Source organism: Abrus precatorius, unplaced genomic scaffold, assembly GCF_003935025.1.
Source record: "Abrus precatorius isolate BTA unplaced genomic scaffold, Abrus_2018 Scaffold6, whole genome shotgun sequence".
Taxonomy (NCBI): Eukaryota; Viridiplantae; Streptophyta; class Magnoliopsida; order Fabales; family Fabaceae; genus Abrus; species Abrus precatorius.
In genome coordinates this window covers 25,059,774-25,086,969 of record NW_020874406.1, presented here as the reverse complement: position 1 = coordinate 25,086,969, position 27,196 = coordinate 25,059,774, and the positions used below count along the sequence as shown (strand labels likewise).

At 29.7% G+C, this 27,196-nt stretch overlaps 2 protein-coding genes across 4 annotated transcripts; both read left to right on the top strand.

The window, feature by feature from the left end:
* The first annotated feature begins 348 nt into the window (after nt 1–348).
* On the top strand, nt 349–5,482 carry LOC113868756 (probable transcription factor KAN2). Of its 2 annotated transcripts, none has more exons than XM_027504626.1 (6): nt 349–1,325; nt 1,589–1,665; nt 2,660–2,705; nt 2,841–3,000; nt 4,084–4,144; nt 4,919–5,482. In XM_027504626.1, exons 1-6 carry the CDS (start codon nt 674–676, stop codon nt 5,054–5,056), a joined length of 1,134 nt encoding a protein of 377 aa, XP_027360427.1. In that variant the 5' UTR covers nt 349–673; the 3' UTR covers nt 5,057–5,482. The 2 variants fall into 2 exon arrangements, with proteins under 2 accessions (XP_027360427.1, XP_027360426.1); XM_027504625.1 differs by having other exon boundaries at nt 351–1,325; nt 4,916–5,482.
* Nucleotides 5,483–21,735: 16,253 nt separating this feature from the next.
* On the top strand, nt 21,736–25,314 carry LOC113869216 (probable inactive shikimate kinase like 2, chloroplastic). Of its 2 annotated transcripts, none has more exons than XM_027505437.1 (8): nt 21,736–21,995; nt 22,238–22,428; nt 22,688–22,882; nt 23,194–23,255; nt 23,779–23,845; nt 23,933–24,051; nt 24,567–24,743; nt 25,122–25,314. In XM_027505437.1, exons 1-8 carry the CDS (start codon nt 21,801–21,803, stop codon nt 25,229–25,231), a joined length of 1,116 nt encoding a protein of 371 aa, XP_027361238.1. In that variant the 5' UTR covers nt 21,736–21,800; the 3' UTR covers nt 25,232–25,314. The 2 variants fall into 2 exon arrangements, with proteins under 2 accessions (XP_027361238.1, XP_027361239.1); XM_027505438.1 differs by lacking the exon at nt 25,122–25,314 and adding an exon at nt 24,885–25,001.
* The last annotated feature ends 1,882 nt before the right edge of the window (nt 25,315–27,196 follow it).

Sequence of the window (27,196 nt, the reverse complement as noted above, 5' to 3'; positions counted from 1 at the left end):
CTGAAGGGAAAAAAGAGTATATTTGTAAAAAGGAATAAAAGTTTACAACTTATTTACCTTTTTCTTTTCTTTTTTCCCTCCTTATCTTATTTTCCATTATTTCCTTTTGTCATTCTTTTTTATCCCTTTCTCACTCCAGTACCCTACCCCCCACGTCCACAAAAGAAACTCCTCTCTCTCTCTCTCTCTCTCTCTCTCTCTCTCTCTCTCTCTCTCTCTCTTCCCCACCACCCCCTACTAGAGCATAGTCCCTTAAGTGTCATTTTCTCACATATACTTCACACAAAAGAAACAGCCATTCACTTCACATACCTTGTCATTTCTTCCTTCTCTCTCTCTCTCTCTCTCTCTCTCTTTGCCGTCTCCTCTCAATCTCAAATCTCTGCTCTGCAACTACTCCATCAAATTGATTCAATGCTCCAAACTCCATCACACATCTTTACAAAAATCTAATTAATTGCCCTCACCCTGCAACCACACCCCAAGCTCAACACACTTTCTCCAATCCTTCAAATTTTCCATACTATATATATACATATTGCACAACAAAACCAAACTGAGCAGAGGGAAAAAAAAGAAAAAGATAAAAAAAGCTACATAACTCAACAGAAGAGAAGCCAAAGCAAGAGATAAATACCTGTTGGTGCGTGGCAAAGATTGTTTGCAACAAAGGATGGAGCTATTCCCAGCACAACCAGACTTGTCCTTACAAATCAGCCCTCCAAACACCAAACCCACATCAAGTTGGAGAAGAAGCACAGAAGAAGACATGGATTTGGGATTCTGGAAGAGAGCTTTGGACTCTAGAAACTCTCTATCATCAATGGCCAAAACAGACTCTTGCTTCGACCTCTCCCTCTCTAATCCAAAGGTTTCTTCAGACACCAACACCTCCAATCTCATTCACCACTTCCAAAACAGTGGTAATGCGAACAATAATCCCTTTCAATCCTTTCAGCAAAACCATTACTTTCACCACCAACTCTTCCAGCACCACCAGCCACAGCATCAAAGCCTAAGCCAAGAACTGGGGTTTCTCAGACCGATTAGAGGAATTCCAGTGTACCAAAACCCTCCTCCAATACCATTCTCTCAACATCATCATCATCATCCTCTAGAAGCTTCCACCCCCACCCCTTCTTCTATTATTTCCAACACAACCACAGGTTCAAGTTCAACCCCTTTTCACTCTCAAGCTCTGATGAGATCAAGGTTCTTGTCACGCTTCCCTGCTAAACGTAGCATGAGGGCTCCAAGGATGCGTTGGACTACCACCCTCCATGCTCGCTTTGTTCATGCCGTTGAGCTCTTGGGTGGTCACGAAAGTATGCTTCATTTTTCTTTTCCCTTTTTTTTAATATGAAAAAGGGTTTTTTTTTTCCTCTTCTTTTTGCTTAATTTTCTTCCTTCTTTCTCGTTTTCCTCTTACACCTTTCCTCTCACTTTCTTTAACATGAAAATTATTCAAGAAGACAACGAAGAAAAAATGAGAGAAAGTGAATTTATTTGCCTTCTTAATTATTCTAATACATAATTAAAATCAATTTTCAACCGATAATAATCTTTCTTTCCGCTGGTGGTTCATTAGGGGCTACACCCAAATCAGTTCTTGAGCTAATGGATGTGAAGGATCTCACTTTAGCACATGTTAAGTCTCATTTACAGGTAATCTTATTATACTCTTTAGTTGCACTAATTGGCACTTGTTTGCAATTAATCTCAACATGTATATAATTAATTATATTCGTTAAATAGTATTTAAGCTGTATGTTCTTAATTTTTCATTGCGAATTTCTTCAGTCAGATTGATGGTGGTACGGTTCTGATTGGGTTTTTAATGGTGCTTGTAAGATGTACTATACATATATGTGTGTTTAAATTCACGGCCTACATTTACATTACAGGAAGCAGTTAAGTCATCTATATATATTTCAAATTCCAATGGTTTCCTTACAAAGGGTCTCTCAAATCCTTAGCGCTTCTTTTTCTATTAGATCTGCTGCCTCTGCTTCTGCTTCTGCAACCTAATAAACAGCTTTTTGCTTTGGAAGAATGAACCAGCCAAGTTAAAGGAAAAGAAAATAAATAAATCAAGAGAGAGAAAGAGAGAGAGAGGTACTTATCGATTTCTGAAAACAAGTAGGACAAAGCCCCATGAATCCAAAATGAGCCGCAGCCAAGCCGAGATCAGACAAGCTCATTGTTCAGTCCATGCCATTAAAGAAATAATATGAATATAAATTACATTTAAAAAAGATTTTTAAAAAATGATAAGCAAGTACGTACATACCAAACACCATCATTTCTCAATGATCCGTTCCTCAGATATATGGGTTTCTTTACCATGCCAGCTTTAACCATGGTTAGTCACATGCTTCCATGCATATGCATATTGCCATATCCATAAATGCTTCTGTATTAGAGCTTGTACTATACTGCATATCAATTTAATACTTACAAGTTACAACTTAGTAGGTAGTTCTTATTCTTAAGGTAAAACTCTTGGATTTTTATTAATATTCCTCTTTGTTTGATGTGTTATACACAAAATAATAATTTTTTACTAATATTATATTTTTAGCTTCGGGGTTTTTTTGTCGTTTTCTTAACTTATTACAGAATATATTATCTGATGTTTTATGCATAAATTCTAATCCAGATGTACCGGACGGTGAAAACTACAGATAGAGCGGCGGCTTCATCAGGTTAGAATCTATGTTCATTTTGTCAAAGATTGTTGCAAGATTAAGCCAAGAAAGTTTAGCATTGTTGGCTACCTTGCTCGTCCTCTTTTCTTTAAGTTTTTATTTATTTATTTTTCCTCTTTGATCACAAATTAGGGCAATCGGATGTGTATGATAATGGATCATCTGGAGATACTTCTGACGACTTAATGTTTGACATCAACTCCTCAAGAAGGTCTGACCTATCCGTTAAGCAGGGAAGATCAAATGTTAATCAAGATAAAGAATATCATGGGCTTTGGAGCAACTCTTCCAGGTAATGCTTCTTGCAGTAGTTAAATATATGAAGACTCGTCCATTTATTATTATTATTATTATTATTATTATTATTATTATTATGTATAGCTAATCAATTTTAGTTAAATACATATTCCCTTTAGGGGATTAATTTTTTGTTTAATTTTATGCTTTAATATAATGTATCACGTACGTAGAGTTATCTTATTTGAAAGCTATTGAAGCATTTTTTCAGTTTTATTGATGCTAGTGCAACATGTTTGCATGATATTGGAAACACATTAATTTTCTTAGAAAATGGAATCTATTTCAAAATTATGGTCAAGTTGCAAGAAATATTTTTCTTGTTTCACTTTTATATATTTAAATCATTCTATGCTTCCCCGGTGATGTTGCAAAATTACTAATATAAATCAGAGCAATTCATGCATGTCATATTCACATAAGCATTTCTCTCTTTGTTCCTTGCTTTCTCCTCTCTTTTTTTCTCTCTCTCTCTCTCCTTAAACCTCACATGCAAACATGGTTGGGCGCAAAAAATCACAAAAAGAATAAATCATTTCAGTTTGCTTTGTTCTGTCTGTCCACAAACCATGAGCATCCAAACTCCATGATGGGGTAATAATTTACTTTCTTCTAGTGGGTGAAAAGGAAGTAAAAAAGGAACCCCCACACACTCCTACCATTCAAAGAGACAGGAGTTTGATATTTGCCAATCCACCTTAAAAATAGAGATATCTCTTTCTTTAGGATTTTGTGGGGCTCAGACATTAGGCTATTGTATGGGGCCCTACAAATGGGAAACTTAGTGTCAAAGATAAGCCCTTGGTAGACCCATAATTAGAAATCTCTCTTGGTGCCAAAGCGATATGCCCTTTGAAACTTCCTTGAATGGTCCTATATATACATATACATATATATAATATAGTCATGGGCAATGAGTTATCAATTGGAATGGCTTCAACTTTATTTCAATCAGCAGAATAAGTAAAAGGGGCTATAAATAAGATAGTAAAAGATGGCTTTCTTTTCTCATTTTGCTTTTTATCTACATGGCTTCCAGTAATGGGAAATATTCTCTCGATGTGTTTGGTTGTAACAGGGAAGCTTGGTTGCATGGGAAGCCAAAGGCTGATTCTGTTGGAAACGTGCCTTCTCTTGAGGTACGTAAATAATGTTAATTACTCAATACCCCTTTATTGTCCAATATTGGCCTTTTGTTCCAAAGTTATATTTATACACAAATACCAAGCTGCGTTTGGAATGCATGAAAGGGAGTTAAGAGGAAAAGGAAATACGTTTGATCTTTTTCATCTTGCCATGCACATTATAGAGATGAAAAAAGGAAGAGGCTTTCCATAAAGCTGCTTTGTCCTTCACAAATTCAAATGGGTAGACCAGTCCTTTTCGCATTTACACTAATTACGAAGGTTAAAAACAATTTTTGGTGTAAAAGACCTCCCTCTAGCTATGATTTATTAATGACCACTTTGAAAAGGACCATATAACCCGAAAAACCTACCCCGTTTGACTCAATGATCAATGATCTGAACTATGAAATTATAATATATATATATATATATATATAAGGCTATACAGAAAAATAATTGGAAGCTAGCACATGAACAAGCAAGTTCTAACACTTAGCAGGCTTTTAGGTGTACCCATCTGAAGTTTCTTTTTCCTCGAGCGATATAAATATTCTGTAATTATTCTCTGAGTCAAATGTCCTTTGATTCCCAAAACCTGTTCACACACTTCTCTTAATTATGCTAAATTGCTCTCTTTGATTTTTTTCCCCCCTCGCTTTTCCCTTTATCATATTCTCAGCATTACATGCTGATCACAGAAAAAAAAAATTCTCATCATTACACTAGAATTATATATTCTGTGATGATTTTATTTTTCTTAATTATTTATATTTGATTATTCAGAAGGAAATGGATCCAAAGTGCCTAAGCTACGAGAGAATATCAGATGGAAGCTCATCCTCAAACCTTTCAGGATCAAGCCCGAAGAAACCTAATTTGGATTTGGATTTGGATTTGGATTTCAGCTTGGGCCAGCCACTTTAATTTTAGATCTTGATCCCTTCTGAACAAATATTATTCGTTAAGTATTATGAAACTGAAAGAGGTAGAGGGCTGGAATGAGAATCAGGAACCCGCTGAGAAAATCAGAGAAAGAGAAAGCTAAAAGAAAACAAAAGAGAAAAAAAGAAAAGTAAAAGGAGCTAAAGAAACACAAGGAGACAAGAAAGACTGAAAGCAACAAAAGGAGGGGGTGGGGGAAAAAAGTATGGCCTTCCTATCAGAGCTCTTCTGAGATCCAAATTAACATATTATATTTTCTTGGTAAATATATGAAATCTAATTGATTTGTATGTTTTTGCAATCTGAGAGAGAAAGAAAGAGACATGAGAGAGAGAGAGAGAGAGAGAGAGAGAGAGAGAGAGAGAGGGAGAGAGATGTTAAAGTATGAAGTGATCCTTGGTAATTGTAGTGGAGCACTTTACATTTATGAAATATTTAGATATTTCCACCAGAGAAGTTGGGTTCCTAATCCTATATTCAATCCTACGCCTAGGCACATGCTTTACACTTTAGCAACAAAAGAAAGAATTGAGAATATGGACTTAGGTAAAAGACTGAAATATTTGAATAAAGTGTCAAAAAAGAATGCGAACATAGTCAAGATACAAATAAAGGGGCAATGATAACGTATGATATTTTTAAAAAAGGAAAACTAAAAAGAAAAAATATATATTCCTTATGCCATTTGAAAATCATGTTAAACTTTCCTTCTGATATTGGGACTTAAAATCAATTCCTCTCAAATGATTTTTCTTCTTTTTAATAACCAAAATTTACGTCAATCTTATATTTTTGTCATTAATCATATCCCCTAACGGTGACGTGTAATTTTCCTTTTTAATTTTGTAACACGTATTTAAAGAATGTTGTTTAATATAGGAAAAAAGCACGTCATTATTTCATTAAAAAATTTAATGAAAAAGATATAAAATTTTTAAATCAGGTTTTTTTATAAGTAAAGAAATTTAGTGCTATAAAAATAATATATTAAATCAGTATATGTACTGTTCAAACCTTTTAAAGTTGATTAACTTGCTATATTACACTGATACACATGTTCACAGTAATTACCTTTCCCCAATAACTCACTCTTTTATTTGAAAAATGTTTTGCGCCATTACAAACTTTTGAAAAATAAGGTTGCAGGATTCATATTCGAGTCAGAAACACATATATAATAAAAGGGGATTTATTCATATACAAAATTGGAATATGAAATCATACGTAAGAAAATTAAACATATATTACTTACATAATTCTGTTAGTACACTAAAAATTTAGTTATGAAAAGGTAAGCCTAAAATGTTTTTTTTAACAGTTTTCTTAAATTTTGTAGGAAGGTATTTTTCAAAAGGTGTATATAGGCATTCTAAATTTTAGAAAATTTATTTTTATAATAAGATTGTTCAAATTTCCTTACAACTATTAAAAAAAAAAGATAAAATGTACAACAAAATTAGTGATGAGATGAAATCAAATAATATATATATATATATATATATATATATATTCTTAAAAAATTGTACAAATAATATTATTACAAACATTATTCTTTTATAAATAAATATTATTAAATTTCAATTCATCTTATTGGTTTTTAAACTTCAGTTATTATTTCAACAACTTTTTCTGTTAACCTAGAGTTAACCTATTAACATCTCTTTTCTCTTTTTTTGAAAAAATAATTTATTTTTATTTGGTAAATGGATTATTATTTTTAAAATAAAATATTTTTTATTTTTTAAATAATAATATCTTTTAAAAAATTATTATATCACGTGACTTCTCTTTCATTTAGTATTTTATTTTTTATTCAGTATTTCTGTGACTTTTAAAACATAAATTTCTTCTCTTTAACTTTGTCCTATTTAATATGATATTATGTTTATTATTAATAATAAAAATGTTTGTATCCTTAAATATACTAAATTTAAAAATAATTTACAATATGTCCTTTAATTTTTTATTTTAAAGATATTTTAATTTAGTAATACTTTTATGACATATAGAAAATTTACTAATGATTAAAAAAAAGATTTAATTACATTTTTTATCTTTTCAATTTAGGATATGTATGATTTTTATCTTCCTAGTTTTTGGGCTAATTATGTCTATTTAATTTTAAAATTACACAACTTTAAATCTTATGAAATTTCACTAAATAACTTTCTGATATTTACACTTTAAATAATTACACAAGTTTAAATCTTATCAAAATTCAGGATATGTGTGATTTTTATCTTCCTAATCACACTTTAAATAATTTTTCAAATCTTATCAAAATTTCACTAATTTTTTAAAAAATTTAAATTATTTTACATAATAAATTCATCATTAAACCTTCAATTATTTGAATAGAAATTAATAATTTGGTAATTTAAAGTATAATAAAATTAACAAAAAATTAATTTTTTATCATTTTAAAAGTAAGAAAATAATTAACTTTAAAAATAATAAAGAAATAAAAAGTATACATAAACTAAATTTAAATGGAAAAAAATCCTATTAAAACTAAAAAAATAATGATAAATGTTATGTTCTCTGCTAACAAACTCAGAAGGGCAGATAAGACAAAGGAATGTTTCAATCGTTGATGGTGTTCATAGGTGTAAATTTACAAAACTTGGTTTAATTGGAGATTCAACTATTTGAAGGATTTGGCATGAGCCGTCGTATGGTTATTGATTCAAGCGATTGTGAGAGTTTAATGGATATTGGATTAGTTGATTTACAATTTCATAGCACTTTGCAATTTAGTTTGGATACACACCCTTCTTTACATTTTCTTTTTAAATATTTTCAATTTCTAGTTTTACAAGTGTTTTCTTTTCATATTCACTGTCCCAAACCCAACCTCCAACGTTTGTTGGGAAAATATTCTTTAAGAATTAGTTCTCATCTTCGTATTTGCAAGAAATAAATAATTAATCTTATTAAAATCAATAAAAAATAATTAATACTATTTTATATTATATTTCAAAAATATATATAATTTAAATATTAAATTAGTGGCTAATATATTAATATATTAATGATGAGTAAATATTTTATTAACGTAAAATTTTAAAATAAATAAAAATATTAATCTCAACTTTTGAAACTTAGTTTAAGCATTTAATAATAATAAAATTTTATTAAAAAATAAGTATTTATTATATTTTTTCAATTTTAATATTTTAACAATATTCTCTTTCAATAAAAAATTATTTTTATGTAGTTAAATTTAATTCTAATGATTAAAGTTAACAAAATTTTAAATAAAGATATAAAAAATTAATTGTTAACATATTTAAAAATAAATGTTTATTTGTTACAATTAAGACAAATAATAATTATAGTCATTTATTATAAACAAACTTGTAAGTAATATTTGATTTCAGAAGAAATTTATTTATAAAAATGTTACCTTACTTTTATGTGATTTTATATTCTTAAATATTCAAACAAAAATAATTAAAAAATATTTATATTATTTGATACACAAATCTTAAAAATAAAAAAATAAAATAATGATAATAAAGTGATACTTGTGTAATTGAGAATAAAAAATTATTCTTTCAAATTAAATGATTCCTTAACTTTATTATTTTTCTCATAATATCCTTTAGTAGGAAGTATGAATTTATTTTAGTTTTTAGACCACAGACATTTTTTATAAAGAGCAATGTTATTCAAGTTTACTTAAGATTGAAATGATTTTACGCCAATATTATTATTAAAAAAAAGTTGGATTAACAATGTTCACTTATTTTTTAAAATTAAATTGTATCAATATTATTGAAATAATTAAAGTAGGGACAAAAATAAATACATTTTAATCATACTTTAATTTTGATTAAAAAAATCAGTAAATTAAATATATTATTTTTAAAAAGTCTTAAAAGAATCTAAAACTACAAATTTGTCGAATTAACATTTTTCGATAAGCAAAGAAATGTTATTAAGGGAAAACACGGGATGCTCAATCCCTTATACAAATCAAAATTAATAGGACAAATAATTAAAAAAATGTATTAAAAAATTAAATTTATTCAAATAAAAATATTATTTTCCTATTACACTTGGAAATTAAAATAATTAAAATAACTTGTTAATTAATAGATTTGGTAACCAATTTTTATAATAGTACTGTAATATCAATTACGTTCAATATATAATATGACCCGGCATGTCCCAACCGATTCTTCACCTAAAATAAATAAATTGGCCAAAAATGAAAAAGAAAAAAAATGGTTGGGTTGTGTATTATAAAACTTTAAATGACATTTATTGTCCAATAAAAAGGAGGAAAAGCCCAAAGCCTAAAAGAAAAGGAAAAAGCTTTCTATTTAAAAAAAAATGCTCCACTTAGACCAAAACTATGTGTAATCATATTTTGTTTTGTAAATTTATAGTTATAATTGTGATATTGCAACATGCATCTAATTGATTATTTGAGTTTTAAGTTTTAAACTTGTTAGAGTAGGTTAAATTGTCACCATCTTTACTCACCAAAAAACAAAAATCACTATATTTTCCTTGTTAAACTAAGTTATTGTATCAACTAATGAGTTATTTTTATTTTCAAAGATTCAGTGTAATTTATTTTAGATTGTCGGGCGCCCCACTCAAATATCACATTGAAAGCACGCATTATACCCGTCTATAGCTTACTTCTTTATTTTAATAAAAAAATTTAAAATAATTATATTATACTTTTCAATCTTACATAGAATATAAAGATGTCAAAAATGAATTGTTCGATTTAATTCGAATCAATCTAATTAAAGTTTTAAATTTTATTTTGTCAAGTCAAAAATTTATTTCATATTCAAGTACATCTAAATTTAGTTTAAATTTGTATTTTATACTTAAAAAAATTGTACTAGTCTAAGCTCAATTAAAGAAAAATTTAGATGAATGAGTCTAAAATTTAAAGTTTATATTTTAGTAGAATTAATTAAATTAACCATTTTACCTACTTTTTAATAAATCATTCCACCAAGTGATGAACTAATCATTAGCATATATATATATATATATATGACATTTTCTCATAGTTAATTTGCCCGGTGAAACTTGTGATTGTAATTACTCTTATGGATAACTCGCAAATCTCAGCCAATTTCCTTTTAGGAGGCAATTAAGAATCCTCCCCAGCCAAAAAGAAGGCATGGATGTATTAAATTGAAGCACAAAAGGAGGGCATGTAAGGAAGAAAAAGAAAATAGTGATTGGTGGGTGTTAGCTGAGGCTTTGAGCATGTTGGTGTAAAAGGAGGAGTTGATGAAAAGAAACAAAAGTAGATGGTGTTAAAATTTAGGAGGAGAGAAAAGAAAAGAAAAAGAGAGTGCTTTAGCTTTTGTTTTTCTTTCAGCTTTAATTGCTTTCTTTTTGGTTTTGCACGAATGCATGGAGTCATCAGGATTCAGATAACCCAGTGGGACACAATAATTTTCCCTGCAATAGAAAACAAAAAGAGATCACATAGTACCAATATAATCAAACTATAATTGAACCACATTGCTACCGAACAACTAGCTGAGTCATAATATTTTTAGTTTTTATATACATGTTATACTTTTCTTCACCAGTAAAGTAAGACACTTGACAATTATTGAATGTATAATAGAATTGAAATAAAGTATAAAACATGTTTTACTTACTCGACTCTGCTTTGTTCTGCATTTTATGATTTTATCTATTATTATTTTCTCCAAATCAATAATGGTATTTTCAAGCAGAGAAATTGGTTGTCTCGGTTCAAGTTCCAAGCTTGGCTAACTAACTAGCACTATCACATATTGACAATTTTTAATTTGATTAAGAAATTCACGTAAAATTGAAAATTGCAAATATATTATGTAAATATGTTGCCGAAACAATCATAGAGCTGTTTTTTTTTTTTAATGAACACAGAGGTATTAGTATTAATGCATGTACGTAAATGCATAAATTTAGACAATCTATCCTCTAACAGCCCTGCAATTTTTTTATGCCATAAATCACTTTCGCAGTTGCAGAAACAATTGCTCTAATAAATTATTCCTTTATAAGTATAAACATGTAAGCACGTGGTTTTGTCACTATAATGCTTCTTTCCATCATAAAGTTTACTGTATATGCACATGCATGTGACGATATATAGTATTGTTGCTTAATTGCTGAATGCCATCGATGTCCTTTCTTTGGCAATCATCTCCCCAATATTGAAAAGTGGGAACAATTCACAACACTGATTTAATTTTTGGAATTGGAATTGTGGATGTTCTAAAATGACATGCAAGTACGTCCTTTAACTTTTGGAGCTTTTGCATTATTTGTTTTGGCTTATTAATTAATTTCTCAAACATCTCTCATTAGAATAAAGGATTAGTCGTCTTCTTATGTATGGATGGTAAAAGTTTTAAAGCGTGTTTATTCTTGCTTCTACTCGTTAATTTCTCCTCTAGTTATTGTTCCAATTGGTTCTATTCAGAATAAAGAATTATTCGTACACCTACTTCTTATAAATAGATGGTAAAATTGTGTCCTTGAATGAACTTTTCTTCTTGCTCAGGGAACAAGGGCCAATTTTAAGGACACCTTTCGTAATAAATTAGACAAAGCCAGCTAAAAATTTCCTACCTAATTAAGCTTTGGTACTTTTGGATATAAAGATCAGAATTTGAAGTACCAATGAAGCCGTAACATATTAAATCAGATCGTTTTAGCAACTTAATTATTAGATTCCAAACTTTAAATTTCTACACGCAAGTCCCACAGCTCATGATTTAAGGACTCTATCATTAGACATATGAATTTTTTAGGTAAAACTTCATACATTTATTTACTTTAAAAAAGAAAGTAAAAATCTAAATGTTCATGGTCAGAGATGGACTCACATTCATAATAATCAACATGTACATTCTTTTCTTGTTTCCCCACCTTCTTTACAACAAAGCTATCTCATCATTTGATTTTGGTACACTAGTACTTTAAAAAATTGTTAAATTATTATTATTATGTTGAAGTTTCCCTATCTGGTCCACATTTATTTGGAATTAAAAAGTTAGCCTCAGTAATAATGAGCTAAAATTAATTAAGAAATTAAGCTAATCATTAAGCAGTACATATAAAAAACTAAACCTATATACAGTGCAAAGCAATACACTTCATCCTAAACCAAAAGAAAAAGAAGAAAAAGAAAAGTGAGCAAGTAGAAAAAATAAAGTTGGGAACATTTTGTTTCATTTCTCTTTTTGACGTTGTCTCATTTTCATCAGCCTCGCTTTTTTACTTTTGAAAAACTTGCCATGCAAGTGTTACAATTGGCAGCGTCACCTCTGTACTAGGACCCTCCCCTTTGGACCTGTACCTTCAACTTATATTAAATCATTTATAAAAAGTTGAAACCCAGCTTGAAGTTCAAGCTGAAAACACATTCATTGATCAATAAACTGGGTTTGAAAAAAATAGGTACAGAAAGCAGTAACCTGTACATGGTCAATAGCATAGGTATAGTAGGAGTACGTATTTTAGCAGATCGCAGAGAAGCCAAAATAACAGTAGTAATAACTGAAGCACGCAGAGAACAACCCTCTAAAAGCCTTGAGCTACTCAACAGTCAACCTTAGAAGTATTTCTTTTCTTTTCTTTTCAATTTGACAAATACTAATCCGGCTCGCATTAAAATATAAGAAAATAATTTTTATATAAAATTAAAATCATTTGATATTTGTTTCATAAATAATATAAACACGTAATATTTAATGTCCCTAATAAATGTCATCCTTAAAACATTGTTAACAAGACTCTTTTAATTTATACTTTTAAGAGTGTTTTAAAAATATTGATTAAGGAATTAGCATGTATTTTTTATTTATTCTTTTAATTAAAAGCACGCAAATAACATTGGCTCTTTTTTTGTATGAAAAAAAAAGAAATTACCAATATATAGTATTTTTAGCAAAATTACAAAAATATGAAAACATTTTAAATTTTTTTAATATTATTTTAAAAATTGTTTTTTTATAATTTATCCCTTTCAATTTTTAATTTTTAAATTTATGTCTACACCAAAAATTACCATATTTAAATTTTATATTTTTATAAATTTTTTTAAAATACTGTATTTTAGTATATATTATTTCTATATAGCATATATAAAAAATAATCTAATAACACTCAGTATTACTTTTTTAGTTATGTGCTCGTCTATTCTCAATTCTTAAATATTTTACATATCGATCATAAATAAGAGATAAATAATATTAAAAGTCATATTAAAAATTTAAAATGCTTTGAAATAATAATAATTATATTATTATTATTATATATGTGTATGTAGATGCATATATTTCAAAATAAACAAAGATAAAATTAAAATAGAACATTTTGATTAAAAATTAATAAATGTTATAACTTTTTATAAAAATTATTTTTAAGCGATATTTTTAGAGATTATTAATTAATATTTGAAATTATTTGGTATTAAATGAATTTATTTGCAGTGATAAATAGGAGTAACAAGGAACAGAGTAGTACGTATTCAGACTACTGCGTTTTACAGACATAGGTATACTACACACGCATAGTGCATAAATCACAGACTTCAAATTATTTATTCATCATTACGCTATGATTCAATCCTCGGTACACGATCTGCACCCACGTGTCACGTCAGTGTCGTGGACGACAATTGAATGAATGAAGGCTTTCTCTGTCAGCCCTCAGATCTGCATGCTCTGCCTCTGCCCCTACTATGCCGTATGGACAACGTCGAAAACGACCGCTGAGGTGACGCCCGTTTTGACGCCCTTGTTTTCACCCATATATTATCCCATGCGTCGTCGTTTCCTCCACACACCCCACTTTTAGTAGCTCGAGACATTGTTGCATGAAAAAGTTGCAGTGTGAGGGTCCATTTCACAGTGGGTGGCATCGAATTTTCATGCAATCAATTTAATGTTGAGTATTCGTGTCAGAAAGCGTCTGAAAAATTAAATTAGAAAAAAAAGAACTTTTTTTAAATTTTTATTTTTTGCTTTTTAGCAGAATGATCAGAGATGCAGTTGATTCACTTGGTCATTTTACTGGTATGGTGCCCAGTGCCTAGCTATGTGTGAGAAAAAGGCCAAAGACTTAGCAGATTAATGGAAAGGGGCTAATTGGAAAGGAGATTTTTTAGGTTTAGGTATATTCTAGCAAGTGATTCTGGGATGGGTTAATTGGTGTCTAACATATGTGTATGTGACATGGATCTTTTTTATTGATATATATTTGATGGTCCCAAATTAATGACATGGATATGTGATGGAGGCATGGAGCTGCACCTCCGAATAGATTTTCCTGACGTTAAGTAACATCTCAGTTTGATGTGAGACATCACTGATTTCGCATGCGACGATTTTATATTTACATACCCAAATTATCTAAATTAAGCAAGTCATTCGTTCATTTAAGGAATGACTTGAATTTGGCCAAAACATATAATAATCAACCTCCGTGTCCGCCAAACTGTAAGAGAATTAAAGATTAATCAACTCGTGTATTTTTCTTCACTAACTTAAATAAATCCCTCTCGATTTCTTAATTACCTGCTCCAACCATTTACAAAAATATATGATTCTTTATCCGTTTAATATCATGAATTAATCATATGACGCCAAATGTTTTGAGAAAACTACCTATAATTGTACGAAGGTTTTAAAGTGTAGTACAGTTGTAATTATGATTGCTGTCTGATTAGTGACAGCCGAAATTGTAGGCAAATGTATAAAATGCAGTAATAAAATGTAAAACAGTAGTATATATAAAAGATATTTAACGTTGAGTTAGGAAAACTGATGATATATATGGTGGATGATGTGTTATAAATGTTTGGGCAGGAGGGAGAATTTTTGACAGGAGTATAAAAATGTGAATATGGTAAGAGAATAAAGAGAGAGAGATGCGTTGATGAATGGAAGTTGAAAAATAGAAAAGACAAAAGAGAGAAATTAACAAAAATTGACGCTAGCGACGTGTTAGAATACAAGACGACGCATAATAAGGCGAGATTCTCGCGGGAGCCAAAGGCATGATTCTGTTTCTTTTGGAGAGAGGGAATTTGGAAACATAACATAGTGATAGGTAGAGAACAAAGGGGATAATATGAGAGAAGAGAGTGAGTGTGGGCACGTGACAAAGGAAGTGACATGTGAAAGAGTAAAAAGGAGAATAAGTTATAGAAATAAAAAGAAAGAGTCAAAGAGAAGAGGGTGAATGGGTGAGTAATAAAACAGTTTATGAAGTGAGTGTGTGTGCATTGAAATGAAAAAAGAGGACACAGGGAACGAGGCTAAATCATTTTGCAATCCATTGCTTTATGATTGACGCCTCTCTGACCACATGCCATTGCACCGCACTGTCGTTTTAGCATCGGAGAGAGAGAGAGAGAGCTTTGTTATTTCACATCTTCGGGCAGTTCGGGTAAGAGAGAGAGAATCTCAAATACGATGGTGACCATTCTTTCTTTCGGTAGTCCCCTCCCCTTTCTATTCAACCCTAAGTTCAGTCTTTGTCTGCCCAGCATTCAAGCCGGGCTACTTTATTCACTTTTTTTTTTCTTTTCACTGGAAAATAAAAAAAAAATAAAATATATATATATATAAAATATGTTGTCAAGAGTTGCAGCTTCCAGTACATCTTCCGGTCAATGGACCTTTCAATTTCTTTGGACTTGCCATGATCATATAGTGGGTTGTCTTAACTTCAAACACAAATTTTAATTGTTGAGTTGAGTTTCATAATCAAATGTTTGAGCTGTTACTTTTAATAAATATTAAATATGTTTTATTAAGTATTTTTAATTAATTCAAATACACAATAATTTTAAAATACAACATTTCATTTTGTTTTTGGTATCATTTTTATGCAAATGATGTCACTCAATGACAAGAACAAAATATTTGCTTACAAATTAAAGTAATTTTTTTTTGTATATGGAGTATTTTATATATGAATTTAATATTATTTAAAAAATGATTAAATATACATTTAATATTATTTAAAAAGGTGAATATAAAAAAATTGGATTTTAAACACAATAATATTTCAAATTTTAACTTATAATGTGCTGATAAATACAACATATAAAAATATTTTTTAGATTATTCATAATTAAGTCAGCAACATCGAATTAGGTTCATGGTCATCCCTATAATTGGAACATAGTATTGGAAGAAAAATAAGGAATAGAGGATTTTTTTAACTTTAAGCAAATATTTTCTAATTTAATAATTTGAAATACAATTAAACGTGCTAATTATCATTAAATGTTTCAATCAGCCAATTTTTTGAAAAATAAATTTTATATAATTATCTTAAATAAAAAATAAATTTATCTTGTTTGTTTTGTTTTTCATTCAAATTACTCTATTGAAACATATTCCAATAAACAAAATTGTTTAACTAACTAAATTAACTCCATCTGTGCAACTATATATACATGTAATGTATTAAGAACAAACAAAAATTTGACCTTTGGCAAGTATACAACCCAAGTCATCTCCATAGAAATTGGGCCGGGCTACGTACCAAGGTATTTAGCTTTTTTTAATTATTCAGTTTTCATGTTAAAAAAAATTCAAATTTAGGTTAGCCATAAAATACTGACAACGCATTTAAAAACCCGAATGAAAAAGACGAACACATATTTTGCCAGTCCATTTTATGGCCCATTTTAAAGTCTGGTTCATTTGAACCCTTTTTTCCAGAGGTTCATTATCATCAATTTGATTATTAACATGAGATTTGACAAGAAAAAAAAATTATTTATACGAGAGTATTTGTAACATATTTTTTACAATTTTTAAATATTTATTAAAATATTAAAAATTATAAAAGAATTATGAGAACTACGAGACTTATTAAATTAAAAATAAGATTTATATAATTTTTTATTTTTAATAAATCTTAACTCACAGTAAAATGTCCCTGTAAATTCGAGACATCAAAACAGTGAAAAATTAGGAATAATTCATCTCAAATTTTTTCATAATTAGCCTAATCTTCTATTTTGCAGTTTAAATTAGGTCGAAGAAGAATTTTAAAAACACATTTTTTTAAGGCACTCGTTGTTATCAATAACATTTTAAAAATATATAAAAATGAGTGAAATTCATTAATTGAAGATGTTTAATAGATTTTAATTGATAACAAATATTGCATTTAAAGAATATGTCAAAAGATATTATTAACATCTTTTTAAGTAAAAAAAATAGTCTGCTGTAACAATTCTAGGAACAGTTACATGATTTAATTTAATTAAAGTTATACATGCTATTAAAAAAATGTATCTTAACGAATCTTACATGACAAATTGTCCAAGAGAATTAACCATCTCACGTAGGACTAAGAATACGAAGTGATGATGTTTACTTTTTCTTAAACAACGAAGGGTGTGGGTTTGTTTGGGATTTGAAGGAAACGATGGTGGGCACTGTGATATTCCCGAAAGTTGAGGGGTAGGTTGTGACGAAAGTTGTCAGGAGACAGCATCAGTATGACTTTATCTTTATCCGAAAGAGTCTGAACTGTGAATCATTCATTCATAATTACTTCCTTTTAATGCTTTTGGCCATAGTAAGATGTGACGTTTGCTGAAACATTTTATCTCTGTTGTGCGACAACAGTGACAAGAATGCTTTGCCCATGTAATATATAGCAATCTACTTTCCCTCTATATTTATATTTTTATATACCCTTACATGCACACATGTGGACCACTATTCTTAATTCTTATATAGTGTTCATAACAGACTCGCCAAAGAGAACCCCAACTTCATCAGAAGAAGATTTCAGACTTGCATGCCAGTGCCTATGCTGAGTGTGGACCATCAAATAAAGGATTATTTTTTTATTTCAACATTCTATTTAACAATTAATTAATAAAAATACAATGAATGTGTGATATGTTATTATTAACAAAGATAATAATGTATAAGATTTCTAAATAAAAGAAAAACAGAATATAAAGGTTTATAATTAAGCCTTTTTGTTTTTATTAACGTATAAATATTTTATATGTTGTTATTTGTGAATTTATATAAATGCATGTTTGTCTCTTAGGTAACTTACAGGCTCTTCTTTTTAAATGTGTTTTTTTTTCCTTCTAAACATCTGTTTTGGGTTCATCAAGTTTTGGCAGTCTGCACTCTGTTGTTTGTGTGGTTATTGATTTAAATATAATTGAGTGTGGTTGCTTCGCATGCCCAAAATTTATTAAAATTGGTCAGTATTGCAGTGCCACCGTAGACGTAGAATTGGTCCAGTATGCCAATAATGTAACACGCCATCAATTAAAAACAGACGTATGTGTACGTGACAACTATTTATTTTAGAACAAATAAAATATAATTGACCCATCCATTACCAATATGCATAATGGAAAATGTATCCACTGAAGATAATGTTGGCTTGTCTGCAAGTATATACCACATATGGCACACATATATGTTCCTCTCTTCAGCAGATAAAGTTGTTAGATAATTAGAGGCCTTCTTTGTTTTTTTGGGTTTAGGGCATTCCGAATTCCAATTGATGAGGTAATCTCTTATAATGTGACATTTTTTTATTGGAGTGGAAGAATGTTATTCAAACTAAAGTAAGATGACATGAAGTATCAAGCGGAAAATTAAAAAGGAAGAATAACTAATGAATGTTCGCAGCACCTTATTTTTTATATATCATATAATTTCCTGTGCTTGTGTCACGATTCACAAATCATATTTGTATTTATAATTCATTATATTCATGCATCCCTATCAAGAATTTCCTTCAGAAAATCGAAAGACTTCAGTGTTAAATTGTAGAGTAATGATCGTTTGACATCACTTTCAAGTGCACATCCCAAATGGAAATAGAGAAATGAGGAAAAATAAATAAATATGATTAGCAATATAATGGACCAGAAAGAGAGATAATCAAAATTTGAGGTAAGTTTAGGGTGTGCATAAAAATTCATGGTTGTGCACATAACATCACATTATCTGCCTTGCTCAAGATATGTATGAGCCCTATATAACAATATATTAATATATGGGAATAAATTAACGATAATAAATTATCCTTATACAGTGGACACTGAATGAATTCTCAGCCTACGAAACACAATTGTGGGCCAGATAGATACACCCAATAAGCCCAACAATCATGGCCCAAATCTGAGCAGATGTTTTATAGGGCCTGAATGTAACAAGACAATTGTGTACTGTTTGGGCCTATCATCTGGATAAAGGCAAGTGTATGTTTTATCCAAAAACTAAAGGACGTTATAGTTCTTGAAAAATTTATGATTATGAGTACGACAAAAAAGAATATATCATGGGCAAGGAAAAGAAAAAAAAATTTGATATACATATAAAAGACTATAAAAAATGGAATTAAAATTTTTGAAATGCATAGTTAATATAATGGTTTAGGAGGTATATTTCTTATCTTAAGTACTCAATTTCAGTTTTGAGTTAAAAGTTATAAATTAATCTTATTCTAATAAATAAAGTTTACAACCAACATATGTATTGTAAATATGAATTCCTTTTTTTTTTTTTAATGAGAAAACATATTCTAATCTATTACACTATTTTTTTCCTATGACATGTATTTCAACCATTATTTAACAATTACTTTTATACTTTTCAAAATTCTTATAATATTAATCATTTTTATATTTTTCTATTTTATGTCAAGATTTGTTTCAAATATCATAGTTAATTTTTTATTAAATTTTTACATTTTATTTTAAATATCAAATACTTTTACTTTTAAATTAATTTTTTTACTAGTTTATTTAAAATAATTATGTAAATTTATATTATAAATTCAAAATTTTTAATTCATATTTATAAATTTTACTTAAATTTAAAAGAGTTTCAATGTAATGTATTATTAATATAAACAATTACACTCTCAACTAATTAAATAACATCTCAAACATGACTTTTAAAGTAATATTTATAAAAATTAATACTTTGTAATGATGTGACAATTTGTTGTTGATTGATATTAGAAAGTTATATTATTATTACATTCCAATTAGATATAATTAAAAAATATTTATACAACATAAGAGAAATATTTTTATATTCTCTAGTCAAAATTTACCATGTACATTGTATGACTTACGTCCGTTCATGTTTGCAAAAACATAAGACAAATCAACATATTTAAACGTTGATCATCTTTGATCTTATGAATTGATTTAGAAATTAGTCTTTAGTTGGTCATTGATTTATCTAGCATCTAAATATATTATTCAATAACAAGTTTATTTGATTATAGATTTTAAATTATTATATAGATTATATTGATATGGTGTTGATCAATAATTAAGATCATCAAACTCTTAGACACAAATTTTTTTAAACAATTAGATATGTTAGAGATTAAATATACAATATATATATATATATATATATTTTAAAATTAAGATTTTTTTAACAGAGAAAGATCTTCTTACATCAGTATAAGTCTAAAAATTCTTACACTTAATTTATACTTTTTATTTAACTTAAATTTAATTATCAGTAGTGTAATAAATTATAACCCGTTAGATTTAAGTTAAATAAAAAACTCAAATTAAGCGTAAGAATTTTTAAATTTATACAATGTGTAAGAAAATCTTGTCTCTTCTTTAACTTATATTTGGTATGCACTCTTGGAGTGAGAGGGAAAAAAAAAAAAGAGAAAAAAAAATTATTAGACAGAAGCTTGGGGTAATATGGAGATGGATTTCGTATGAGCTCCAATGTTTGGCATCTCTCTTATCTGAAATGAACGTGTTAAAGATGGCTTTTGTGGGTCACATGTCCTACTTTACATTTTCATTCCTTTATGTCGTGTTTGATTCACCTTTTTTTTTTTAACAGTTTAATTAATATATAAATAACTAAAATATATAATAAATATAAATTAAATATTACAAAAATTTATAAAAATCATTTTTAGTTGTTTATTAGAATTTCAACACAATGAATGATAAATTATTATTTTTTGCAATTTTTTATACACGTGTAATTGTGTGTGTTTATATATATTATTTTAATTTAAATTTTTTCATATATAAATACGTTTATTATTATATAATTATAAAATTTAATATTATTTTTAAAAACTATTTAAAAAAATGATACTAAAGTGATAAGAGACATATACCCAAACAAAACATACGAATACCTAGAGCCTAGCACAAGAACAAAAGAGTACAGAAGCGGAGGAGTTCCACTGTTTAAGCTATTAAAAAATAATATCATATGTGACATCATATATTATTATTTTTTACTTTTTTTAAATAATTATATACACGTTATAAAAATATACCCAACAATATAAAAGACACCTAAACATATATTTTTACTAGTATATCAAAAAATTTCAGACAAAAATCTTGAAAGCAAAGACATTTTGTCAAATTCAAATGGATCTCTTAAATATTATTTTAATTGAAATAAAATCATAACATGCAATCAATTGGAAACATATTTAGTTTGATTTAATTTAAAATATAAAATTTTGATGATTATAACTAATTATAGAAATAAAATTTAAATTTATTCATAAATTAAATTTTACGTCTAGAACTAGAACACATTAAAGTCATTTAATTGTTTTTTGGTCAAAATGAGTAAAGAAGTAAAAACATTGGGGTGTTTTACGTGAAATGACCAAGTTCAAGCTGGAAAGAAAAATCAAACCACATTAGAAAAATCAAATTGTGTTATCTGAAATGGCAGGTGCTGCTCCTGCTGGTCTCTTCTTTTTCTCCCCAAACACCACAACCAGAACCCTCAACTTCTCAGTCCTGAAACCCAATGTACTGTCACTACGTTCATTCTCTCATTCTCTTTCTCAAAAACACAATCTCGGTCTCCATTCTTGCAAGTGTTCCTCCACCACCCCCTTATCCACTACAACCTACGAGGTAATATCAGTATCCTACTTCTCTCTGCTTGTTTCAAAGCAAGCAAAACTAAATCATAAAAAAAAATAAAAAATCTTTTTAACAAAATAAGAAAATGGGTAATTTAGTTAATTTAGTTTTAGCCGTTTTCGCCCATTTGGTATATGCAAATTGCAAAACACGTGTTGTGTTGAAGTCCTTCTATTTCATCAGTTGCGTTTGGTTATATCTGATACTAGCTTGGTGTCGAATTCAAAATGCAGTTTTCTGATGGTTCTTCGGAGGTGGAGTTAAGGTTACATATCGGAGGTTTGGATATTCGAAGCTCAAGAGATATATTGGTTGATACAAACGATACCTCTTTAGCTATCAGAGTTTTGGGGCCAGGATCTCCCATCACACTCATAGAAACTAATCCTCTTTTTGATAGGATTAAACCCTCTGAAACAATATGGTTGGTTGTGCAATTAAAAGTACTTTTTTTATAATGGTTTTTTGAATCCGTGAAATATTGCATGGAATAAGAATCTATATGTAGTAATATTTTGTTGAAAATTATAGAATTCAATGCATTGATGCTGTTAAGTGCTGTTATTTCTAATAAAAACTTACTATTTATTGATTTCTTATTATGTGCAATGTTGTTTGTCTATTATATATATAAATAAGGTTTTAGTCTTTGCCTTCTTAGTTGAATTGTGTGATTTGGACAGGTATATAGATGATGATCAACTTGTTGTGAACTTCAAGAAACAGGACCCTGATTTGAAATGGCCAGACATCATGGAGTCCTGGGAATCACTTGCTGCAGGATCTTCACAACTTTTGCAGGGAACATCAATTTTTCTTGTTGGTGATTCTAATGAAATCAACCAGAAAGTGGCTCAAGAGCTAGCAACTGGTCTCGGGTACTATAAGTCCATTTATGATTCTAATTGTCAATATTCCTACTGCCCCAATAACATATGAAGTATGAACCTCATTTATAGTGTTACATACAGCAGTTATCACTTATGGGTTGGGTTTCTGGTTTCCACAAAAGAAAGGTCTTTCCCTTTTGAATGCCCAGTTATATGTTTATTTAAAATGCTAACAACTTAAATCATCTTTTATGGAGCCATAATAATATCATGGGATCCACTTTTACATTAGATGCCTATGATCAATGTGCAACTTTCATCAATGGCTTATAAAATTTAGTGCTTGGTATTCTTCTCAGGTACACACCACTTAGCACAAAAGAGTTATTGGAAACATATACCAAGCAAATTGTGGATTCATGTGAGTGTCAATGCTATGACTTGCTTCTTATTCTCTAGGATCAAATCGTAGGAGTGCCTCCATTGGCGTCTTACAAGACAGTTGTACATTAATTTTAGATGTATCTGATTTTAATGGATGAGACTGAAGGAATGTGTTTATTTTTTGTTTTAGTGTATGGACAACAAGCATTGCATGAAAGCTGCTGAGTTCTGATAATGCCAGTTTGTAGTCATTTTGTTTGTTACTTTCATTGACAAAGATATGTTACAAAGGGAGAAAACAGAGTATATATTTTATAATCTTGTCCTGTGAAAATGCTGCATTTGTTTAAAGCTTGGATTGTCCTAAACACATATTCCATGTATTTATGTGTTTTATTGTCAACTGTCAGTTTTCTTTAGTCAAATTGTCCACTCTATTAATATGGTGAGATATCTTATTTTAATATCAGACGATATGGATGCAACAAGTGCATGCTTCTGAGTAGACATGACTTGAATATTATATTTTGCAGTGTATTAACTAGTGTAATTGATTCTAGGGCTGCTCGCTGAAGGCTCTGACTCAGTAGCAGAAGCAGAAAGTGCTGTACTTGAAAGCATAAGTAGGTAAGTCAAGCTTCATTTCATTTTCTTGACCACTTTTTTATATGGGGAACTAACCAATTTATTTGCTACTTCTGAGTGGTTTGCCAGTCATGCTAGGGCAGTAATTGCAACATTAGGAGGGCAACAAGGAGCTGCTGGAAAAGCTGATAAATGGCGACATCTTTATGCAGGATTTACTGTCTGGTTGTCACAGACTGAAGCACTAGGTGATTTTTGTTGATAAATCTTGGTTACTTTTTACTGGATATATGTCTTCAGTCCAACCTTGTTTTAAACCTTCAAATTTATTATTGATTTAGAACTAAAAAAGAGATGAGTATGTTTTACTACAAGTTGTGAAGAATTTTTTACTACAAGTCTTGTGCTAAGGGTATGTTTGGATGGGGGATTTAGGAGGGGAAATGGAAGAGAGGTTTCAAGTAAATCTCACCCTTGTTTGGGGGTTTCGTGAAAATGAGGAGGGAAGAACTCTCAATAAAATCACCCCTTATTAATTTTTATAAACATCTTATTCCACCAATTTGAAGAAGATTGGAGGATTTTAAAAATACAAACAAGGGTAAGGAAACTGATTACTTTTCCTTTCATACTCATTCCTCTGCCCCCCCAGTCCCTTCATTTTCTTTTGATTCCTTCCCCACCTTTTCTCTACAAATTCGTTAGCATGATTGCTTCAGTCTGTTGTTTCCAATAAAAATGATTTTAATAACTTGAAATACAGATGAAGATTCTGCAAGACAGGAGACCCATAAAAATGTCAAAGATGGCATAATTTCATACACAAATGCAGATGTGGTTGTTAAGCTACAGGGATGGTATCCTGCTTATGCCAAAAGTGTAGCGCAAGCATGTTTGAGTGCCTTAAAACAGTTAATTCTATCAGACAAGAAACTTCCAGGTACTTGTTCAATATTGTTTTGTGGGAACAATACAATGCTCTCAAGTTGATCCAATGACTTCCATTAATTTATCATTTCATTTCAATTAGTTAAAATTTTGAGTTCAACACATAATTTGTGGAATTTTTCATTGATATTAGGATGTGATTTTATGGGATAAAACTGAAAGACTGAAAATAAGGTGTTTTGAAATAAGGAGTGCAGCAAAGCAATGAGCATCCTTACTAATAGATAAGAGCGAGGGAATAAAAATAGAGTTGCAAATGACTCACAGGGCATTTTTCAAGTGAAAGTAGGAGGGGTTTTAGATTGAAAGTGGGAAACTTGAACATTATTTTTACTTGACAATGGTTGAATTCATTTGTGTCATCTTGTAGGTAAAAAAAGCCTATACATAAGATTGGGATGTCGCGGTGATTGGCCAAATATCAAACCCCCTGGTTGGGATCCATCAAGTGAAGGTGATGCAACTCTTGGCACACAATGATGATGCTTGTAATGAGTAACATGAAAATTTTTCGTACCATTTTATCTACTACAAAGGTAATATAAGAGACTGCTTCAGTGGTTCATGTTGTTATTCTAGTCAACAAAACCAACGCTCTTTACTTTGGACAACTTTGTGACGGATGGTGCAACGTAATTAAGAGCTTGCTGGTTGTAAAACTGATCATACAACGTTTAAACTGCTTTGGAAAACGGTAAGTGGTTGATGGGTAGATAGATATATTTTTTCCCTTGTTGGAAGGAGACAAAGGGATGCTTTGGTGGCTGATATATAGAATGTGATTCACTATAAATCTATTATGATGACAAAATTCAACCTCCCAAATGCAGTCCAAGTGTTTCTTATACTGGTATTTCATCCCCATCTGACGCAAATCTACCAATTCCAACGGTTTGACCAACAAAAAAAAAAAAATGATCCCAATTGAATGAAAATACAATGAGAATGAGTTTTAAATAAAAAAAAATTGTAAAAGCATTAATTTGTAATAATATTTAGAAATTTGAGGGATTGATACAAATAAAAAATTATTGAACGATTAAAATTGTACAATTGTTACAGATTGAATATGCAATCAAGTCAATTTTTGTCAACCGTAAGAATCACATTCTTAAAAGATCTTTTTCTTTGCCGAATTCTTAAATAATCCTTAAAAAGACCGAACTGCAAGAAGCATTGGATTTACCCTATCCAATAAACGGGCTTTAATTTCCTGCTCCTGCAAGACCATAATCCATACACACGCTAAATTTGATGATCCAGGCTCCAAAATACGGCCATCCAAAGCAAACCATCACAATTTTCACCCTTAAGAGGATGATCAAACTAAAGTTTGTTCAGCAACTGATTTTTCAAGTCAAAAACATTCCTTTGGATTATCTTGAAGGAAAAGGACTTCTCAAGGTGTAGAGTTCTCTCACACCCCATCCAACCAAAGAATGTTCCTAATCAGTTATTACTACTACCATGGACAAACGCTCACTACATGTACGACCCAGCTGTTAAGCTACTAGCTATAAAATGCTAGTGACTCAACCTACGAGTCAGCAACTAATAAAATAAAAAGATACAATCAATCCCTACTATTTAAAAAATCTTGAAATGCAACTCCTTGTGATATTATTCCACTTCCCACTGTAATCAAGAGTATATGAAATATTCATGAAAATCAAGACTTGAATCAGCTGTAAAGCTGTCCAAGAGTAAAATCAGGGAGACGGACAATTTTGGGTCCAATACTTGACTTGCTGCTGATGTATTACTGATTAGGTCCTTAAAATTTTTTGAATCAGCATTCGCAACTGTTGGTGTAAAAGCCAATTTTAGCTTCGTTCAACTTATTTCTTTATCTTTCCTTAACATGTTATATGGCTGGATAGTAACCTTTTGGGAGCACAATCAAAGTAAGTCATGAATCTTCTCCCAACAGAAGCTTAAAGAAACAAGTAGATACATTAGCAAATATAAAAATGCGTAACATATATATACCTAAAAAGAAATGCTCAAGATCCAGTTTATTGAACTTATTCTACAAACACGGAGAAATAGATCCAGTACGAAGTCTTCGACAGTAGGTTTTCAACAAAAATCGAAGTTTTTTATTTCTTGACACCTCTGACGAGTTACCTGAACGGTAATTCCTGGCTCCACTAATGCCGAAAGTTTCACCAGCAGTGCAAAGAGTTTTGATGGGAGACATTCAGTTCATCATATTTTTAATTCTAGGATTTGGATATATCAGTCTCAACAATCGAAAGAGTGTTCTCACACGTCCTGTACATGATAGACAGTTATTATATTTTTATTTAGCCCAATAAAAATGTAACAGTCTAATGAAACATAGTATTCGCATAAATGCAAGGCCCCAAATACTAAATTTCCATGGTAGCACAAGCAGTAAGCACTGTTTTTAGTGCTAAAGGACCTTAACATGACTATTTCAGA